This window comes from Prorops nasuta, unplaced genomic scaffold (assembly GCF_024137725.1).
Source record: "Prorops nasuta isolate Cenicafe-Biocafe unplaced genomic scaffold, Cenicafe_Pnas_1.2 PNAS00001, whole genome shotgun sequence".
NCBI classification, from domain to species: domain Eukaryota; kingdom Metazoa; phylum Arthropoda; class Insecta; order Hymenoptera; family Bethylidae; genus Prorops; species Prorops nasuta.
This window is the reverse complement of record NW_027116798.1, coordinates 9590256-9598312: the sequence shown is the minus strand read 5'-3', so window position 1 is coordinate 9598312 and position 8057 is coordinate 9590256. Positions and strand designations below refer to the sequence as shown.

The following is an 8057-nucleotide window of genomic DNA, read 5'->3' as shown; positions in this document are numbered from 1 at the left end:
CGAAGTTTAATATTCTTAGGAAGAGATTGATGCCGTTCATATCCAATTATGTTTAGCAGTCATTAGAATTAAATAACTTTTTAGTTTTTTTTAATTATGGTAAGATAAATGAAATTATATGATATTATTTGCTTCATAATTTATATTTCTTTGTTTTTTATTAAAGTGTAATGAAATTTAGTTTCAGCTGCACGTTAATTAAGACTGTGATTCTATATATATACACTACTTGTGAAGTTTTAATACATAATATTAAATAGTATGCATCTCCATTACTAATACCTATTCCTTTCATTTCCTACCATTTCTTTATTTAAACTCTTTATATCTATTTCTGTAATTTTTAATTACATATTTCAGTGCCGAAAAGAAGTTCTATGTGGAAATATTTTATAAAAATTAATACAGGAGGGAAATGTAAGCTGTGCTTACAGGAAGTTAAAGGGTGTAATAACACAACAAACATGAAATTTCATCTAAGTCGACGTCATCCTGATGTCTTAGAAAAATTAGCTCAAGGACAAGTCGAAAAAGTAACGCCATATAATTTAAACAAACGAAGCTATGATGTAAGTAATATTGCTTAAATATTTTATAAATTATATTGACTTTCATTTTTTAATTTTTGAAGTTTGCATTTAATGAAGAAGATAATGAAGATGATAATTTTAATTTACCTGCATCTACGTCAACATATCATGTCAATGATGCATCCTCTAAAGCAAGCGAAGCAATTACAACAGAACAAATTACTATAGTTGATTCATTTGCAAGGCAAAACTCATTCAAGGGTAAGCATGATTTATTAAATTCAGGCAATTCTATTCATAATATAGCTGTACCTAAATAACACGGCTTACTCTTTCAGATGGAGGAAGTCAATCGAATAAAATAACAAACACGCTCCTTTTTATGTTGGCAAAAGATATGCTTCCCTATCGTACTGTAGAAAAGGAAGGATTCCTGTTATATACAAATACACTTGCTCCTTTATACAAGGTGCCTTGTAGAAAAACAATTACGAAATTGATGGCTGAAAAATACAATGTCTTATCAGACATGGTACGGTCTGAAATATGTAAAATTGAAAACTTGTCTGTTACAACAGATATATGGACCGATCCAATAAACGTAAAAAGTTTCTTAGGAATTACTCTTCATTACCTGATGAAGGATAAATTAAAATCTGTTACTATTGGAGTAGTTGAGTTGAGCGAGAGACATACTGCTGAGTATATTCAGCTATGCTTAGAAACAGAATTAAATTTGTGGAAAGTTAATAAAAACCAAATTTTGATTGTAGTGTCCGATAATGGTGCCAACATCAAAAAGGCGATTAAAGATGGGCTTGGTAATGAAAGTCACATGCCCTGTTTTGCCCACAATTTACATTTAGTTGTAAGTAAAGTTATACAAACCGAATGTGTTAGCTGTATTTGCAGAAAAATTAAGTCAATAGTTACGTTTTTTAAGAAATCTGTAATGGCTTCGGATTACTTAAGGGTAATTTCTAATTTGAAGCTAATAATGGCGGTCGATACAAGGTGGAATTCTACTTTTTATATGCTCGAGAGATTCCTTGAATTATCAGAGAAAGTAAGTTCGGTTTTATTAAAATGCCCTACAGCGCCAAACATGTTAACAGCAATGGAGTTGCAAACAGCTAAAGAGCTCCTTCAATTGTTAAGGATATTTGAGCAATCCACAAAAATCGTTTGCGGTGAAAATTACATTACTGCAAGTAAGATAATACCAATAATTAATATTTTAAAATCAACTTTAAAAGAAGTTACAGTAGAATCGGAAACTGCTGAGACCATGAAAGCTTTACTTTTGCATGAACTTCAACATAGATTCGTCTATATAAAAGATACATTAATTCTATCTATTTCTACGATTCTCGACCCCAGGTTTAAGCAAATTCATTTTGATGATGAAGATGTTTATGCTCAAGCTATAGATAAAATTGTAAGCGAAATTAATGACGCTAGATTTAATAGCTCTGATAATAGTGAAAATGATCTATGTGATAATATATTGATAGAAAAAGATTTTTGTTATTTACATGAAAATTTGATAGGTTTGAGGAAAAGAAGATCAATTAATAATATCAATAATGGTAATGAAATTCCAACAGAGTTGAAATATTATTTAGACGAACCCCAGATTAACATAACTGAATGCCCAATAAAATTTTGGTTTAAGAAAACCCCTACTTTGCTAAGTAAATTAGCATTGAAATATTTGAGCATTGTTGGTACTTCTGTTCCCTCGGAACGGTTATTTTCCAAAGCTTGTCGTATTTTAAATGAGTCTCGAAACCGTTTAAATACTGATCACCTGCAGCATTTGTTATTTTTAGAATCACTGTCTAAAGAATACTGGAGTATAGAATAACTTGGCATTTTTGTCCTATAAATTTTAATTTAATAATGTTAAAATTGTCAAATGTATGATGCATAAATAAACGTTATTCATACATTCGTTTTCTAAATTTTGTTTTTTAGTAAAATATTTTTGCTAAGATAGATAATAAACATGCAAAACTCAATGAATCAAATCATTTTTTAAATAAAATGCGAGTATCAGTGTATGATGCTTTAAGGCTAATACTTATACACATTTCCAAAATAATTAATTTGTTTTTAATATTAGTTGTATTAATCATATTTTATTATTTATAATAAATTATTTACAAAAATCACAATATATTAAAGCATAATATTCATTTATTTTCAGGATTTATCTTAAGAGAGGATTTTATATTCATATTATTAGTACATAGACAAATCATCTTCCAGATACTTTACTTCATATGTTCTATAAAATACCTTTCTTTCACATTTAAAATTCTATAAAAAGTTTACTATTTATTAACTGAAAATTTTGATGCTTCTATAGGAATCAAAAAACCAAAGCTTATGCTAAAATTATCATTAATAAACTATCATTTGAATTAAAATATATTAAAAATTAATAAAATTTTCAATAATAAAATAAAATGAGATATTTATATATTTTCAAAGTATTGCGGCATTTTGATTAATCGTACCTATATTAGTTAAAAAATATGGTGAGTTAAATCTGCTGAAAGATCGATGTATGGATATATTCAATTTAATTATTTGTCCAATACTAGAGATATCGATACATTATGTACAATATATGTAAGACATTGATACCAACCTAAAAATATGTATTAGACAGATGTATTGATACACTGCAAGCAATATCCCATCACTAATCCCAACATGGACCTGAGACGCGTTTGCCAACACCAGCGCCGCCTACCGGTAGGGATTGCCTCGTGACCTCGCATGAGCAATCTCCCGTTTCATCTCTGTAGTGGGATTCTGTAACTCTTAGCGACAACTTACGGTATCGTTAAGTCCAGTTACCGACAGAAATCGCTAAGTGCGATTCTGTAAATCAGAGTCAGCGATGATTGTCGCTTGTAATGTCGGTACTGTCGGTAACCTACCGAATCCTAACGAATAAACGTACCTTTCCCCTTTTTAAGAAAACTCTCAGTTCAATCTTAGTTAAACGACGGAGTTACGAACAATTGAAGTTAATATAAATTGTACTAAACCGAATCATTTAGCTGAGAATTGATATTTCACTGAGTTTTTTATTGAAAGGAAAACTAATAATATCGTTATAACTTAACAACGACCGAGATAGATGTCGCTAGAGGTTCAACGGTACTAATATAAAATTTATCCAACGAATAACTTTAATAAACCTTTGCTTTTCCTTGAACGCATTCCACCAAAAACTCACAATACTCGTAATAAATAATATATACCACATCAACTATTATATTGTGAGTGTTTTTGGCCTCAAGTGGGTCAAACCCTTTAACGACAGCTGTCGGTATCGCTAACTACCGACAGTTATCGCTTGCGCTAACGAATGAGCGATTCTGTAACTTTAGCTTTACGACAATAGTCGGTGCAACTCATATTTGTACGATAACGATAAAATTCGTTAAGGTTCTAGGGAAGTTGATAATATTGGTGTATTTAATACCAACCGAAATAGGAATTTTTGTGTTACATGACTATATCAATTTTGACTATAGCAAAATTATCATATTTTATTTAAAAGAAGTATTAAAACGTAAGTATATTTTAATTAAAATAAGTATTAAAAATTAATGTTTTAACATTTTTTTGAGTCAGGCAATGTACAGTTAGTGCCTGTGTGCTATAGTTAAATAATACAATTAATTCTATATTTTAGAGAAAACCTCTGCATATATATATGTATATATATACATATATACAGGGCGTTTTTCTAACGGCGGCATATAGGAGATTCGTGTTAGTTGACTATAGAGCTCAGGATGATGGTTTCTGAGAGTGCTGATTGGTCAATATCATGTAGTGCCAACATGAAATGGTCCGTTACCAATAGTTGAATATGAAAAATGAGACCCATCCGCCAGTTTGAAGTGGAGAAGTGTTTACATGCTAGTTGTAGCAGAAAGAGGCGTGAAATGGAAAAATGTCAAATAGTGAAGTTACTAAAGTAAAAATGGAAAATAATGAATGGAAAGTAAGAATATTCGAACTTTCCATTCATTATTTTCAATTTTTACTTTAGTAACCTTACCATTTGACATTTTTCCATTTTACACCTCTTTCTGCTAGGAATAGCATTTAAACATTTCTCCACACCAATATGGCGGATGAATCTCATTTTTTGTACCCAACTATTGGTAAATAGTGATGGGAGATACGTATCGATATATCGAAGTATCGGTACATTAGGGCCCCATACAGCACACTTGACTAAATGTTGTCCTATAGACGTCTTTAAGTCATCCAATTGACTAAATGACACCTAAATGATGTCTTTAAGTCACTAGGTGCTCTATGGGCGGACAATATTTAGTGATTTTATATCGATACCTATGACCACAATATTTCATGGTATCGATAGTAAGCCCCTGTGTATCAAATTTCGATAGTTCAAATTTAAGTACATACAATATATGTTTCGGGTGTTTCGGAGCCTTCGAAGCTGGGCTGGTTGGTTATGTTAATTGCAGTATATTAATCATCAAGTTTCATCTGCAGCGTATTGCTGTTAAATAAATTTTGACACTGGGTAATTAAAATAAATTTTTTTTAACTATATATTAAAAATTATATTAAAAACAAAAAATTTTATCATACATTTTCGTTTTTTTATCTGCATGCGTTTATAAGAAATATTCTCTGATTTTATTTTGATAACTACGAATGGAAAATGTTGTTATCGTTTATTTCTTAACACATTCATTTCTTACAGGTCTTTTACAATTTAATTTCAAATGAGGTTATTTGTTGCATATATTGCAGAAGTAGCACAAAGTTAATGCAAAGGAAAAAAATTGAGATTATTTCTATTATGCCAATATATTTATTAAAAGCTCCATTAGCATATTCCTCGCTATTAGCTCTATATATTAATATTTGAAATTAATCTAAAAAATATTGACAATAATTTTGAAGATAAGTAAAAATTATTACTGGATCTGCTTGATTCTGAATTATCAGAACATGTGATTCGCTGTAACAAGAGTATCTAAAAGCAGATTCAATCAAGTAATATTCAGCAGAGTTTAAAAGAACCTAAACGATGAATTATTACATTGAATTAGAAAAATTGGAAAATCTTGAGAACTTCAGGATAAGAAATTACTGCAGAGAGTTAATACTAGCAGTGCCTTTTTAAAAATAAAAACTATAGTTTTACGCTTGTAACATTTGATATGGTCAATGTTTATAGCATTAAACAGATCAAGATTGGAGCTTCATTAATGATGTATCTCATTATACATTTCAAAAATTAAAAAGTGTTATTATTTACATTCATGAACTATTCAAAAGTAAAAATATATGTTTAATTGTGAATGTTTAAAACAATTAATATATATTGAATTAAACAGTAGCCATTAAAAATTTGATTGCTATTCTAGTACACATTTATTTGGCTTTCTTGGTGGTATTTTTATAAGGTTAGTTAAATCTTATTTTATTATATTTGGTTAAAAAAAAATTTCTGTATATTTTGTTAAGTTATAATTAATTTTTTTACAGATATAGATTAATAAAATCGTCCTTCTTTACAATCCTTGTGAAGATTATTCCATAAAAAATAGTACGAATCTCCATTAATACCAATTTCCTATACCACTACCTAGTATTGCTTTATTTGATTCTCTTTGTGTTTTTTGTTCTTGTAATTTTTAAGTTTAACTTTTAGTGTCGAAGAAAAGCGATGCGTGGAAATATTTTATAAAAACCAAGGAAGGAGGAAAATGTAAGTTATGCTTCAAGGAAGTTAAAAGTAGCAAAAATACAACGAATATGAAATTTCATTTGAAACGTCATCATCATAACGTAATAAATACAGAAATAAAGGATACAGGAGGAGTAGAAAATGTAGCACCAAACATTTTAAACAATAGAAGAAGTCATAATGTTAGTAAAATTATTTAACTATTTTCTTTATATTATGATAACTAATATTCTTGTATTCTTATAAAAGCTGGCATTTGAAGAAGAAAATGAGGACGATAATTTCAATTTAACATCTATGTCAGAGGAACACTATAATAAAAATATAATCTGCGATTCAAGTAAGGCAACAAGAACTGAACAGGTTACAATAGTTGACTCATTTTTAAAGCAAAATTCATTCAAGGGTATACACAGTTTATTAAAATTATAATCCAACACAAAGATAGTTCTTAAATAAAATATTATAATGTTTCAAATGGAGGAAGTCAGTTTAATAAAATAACTAATTTAATCCTTTTTCTGCTGGCGAAAGACATACTTCCTTATCGCACAGTAGAGAAAGAAGGGTTTCTTTTACTGATGAAGAATATTGCTCCATTATATAAGGTTCCTTGCAGGAAAACTATTACAAAATTAATGGCTGATAAATATAGCGTTTTATCAAATTTAGTACAATCTGAATTAGATAATATTGAAAATTTATCTATTACCACGGACATATGGACGGACCCGCTAAATGTGAAAAGCTATTTAGGAATCACTGTCCATTATCTTGTAAAAGACAGTTTAAAACCAATTACAATTGGGGTAGTTGACTTAAGCGAAAGGCATACTGCAGAGTATATTCAATTTTGCTTAGAGACAGAGTTAGATAAATGGAAAATATGTAAAAGCCAAATTTTAGCTATAGTATCCGATAATGGAGCTAATATCAAGAAAGCTATTAAGGATGGTTTTAGTGAAGAAATTCATATGCCTTGCTGTGCGCATAATTTACATTTAGTTGTCAATAAAGTCTTGCAGTCTGAACATGTAAGCTGCATTTGTAGAAAGATTAAATCAATAGTAACTTTTTTTAAAAAGTCTGTTATGGCTGCTGATTATTTAAGAGAAATTTCTAATTTAAAACTGATAATGGCAGTGGAGACAAGGTGGAACTCAACATACTATATGCTTGAGAGATTTATAGAATTATCGGAGAAAGTCAGTTTAGTTCTTTTAAAATGTCCCACAGCACCAAGTATGTTATCAGCAACGGAGTTGCTAATAGCCAAGGAATTTATTCAATTATTGAAGAGCTTCGAGAAATCAACTAAAATCGTGTGTGGTGAAAATTATGTTTCTGCAAGCAAAATAATTCCAATAATTAATATATTGAAAGTTGTTGGGTTGGTAAACGCATAAGTGTAAGATTAGTTCCAGAGATCGTCCATGGTGTCAGCACGGTTGTTCCTTCTTTCTGGTTGGTCGTCGTGAGGCGCCATGGTTTTTGTTACATAGCATGGCGTGCTAAAGGATGCATGGTCCAGTAAAGTGTATTACAAAATAACTGAATAAACGGAAAATATTAGAAATAAATGATAGCCATTTATTATACAAGCCAACAGGTTATGGGCCCAGTCGCCAGATAATATATTCCGGACATAATAAAGTGTAAAAATACGAAGTGAAACTCAACAAAATACATGTTAGCTCGGAACAAAGGACCCAATATGGCGCAAGCAAGTATTACCCAGATTGAAAAATTGGTGGGTAGAGAGAACT

The 8057-nt window shown here is 29.9% G+C and overlaps 2 protein-coding genes across 3 annotated transcripts; both read left to right on the top strand.

Annotated features, from left to right (window-relative positions):
• On the top strand, positions 1 to 2402 carry LOC136774155 (E3 SUMO-protein ligase ZBED1-like). Of its 2 annotated transcripts, XM_066728396.1 has the most exons (5): positions 1 to 99; positions 361 to 569; positions 632 to 791; positions 869 to 1398; positions 1474 to 2402. In XM_066728396.1, the coding sequence occupies exons 2-5, from the start codon at positions 378 to 380 to the stop codon at positions 2395 to 2397; spliced, it is 1806 nt and encodes a 601-aa protein (XP_066584493.1). In that variant the 5' UTR covers positions 1 to 99; positions 361 to 377; the 3' UTR covers positions 2398 to 2402. The 2 variants fall into 2 exon arrangements, with proteins under 2 accessions (XP_066584493.1, XP_066584414.1); XM_066728317.1 differs by having other exon boundaries at positions 869 to 2402.
• A 2284-nt stretch (positions 2403 to 4686) lies between these two features.
• On the top strand, positions 4687 to 7697 carry LOC136785682 (E3 SUMO-protein ligase ZBED1-like). Its single transcript, XM_066746880.1, has 4 exons — positions 4687 to 4723; positions 6256 to 6473; positions 6541 to 6697; positions 6826 to 7697. The coding sequence occupies exons 1-4, from the start codon at positions 4687 to 4689 to the stop codon at positions 7695 to 7697; spliced, it is 1284 nt and encodes a 427-aa protein (XP_066602977.1).
• The last annotated feature ends 360 nt before the right edge of the window (positions 7698 to 8057 follow it).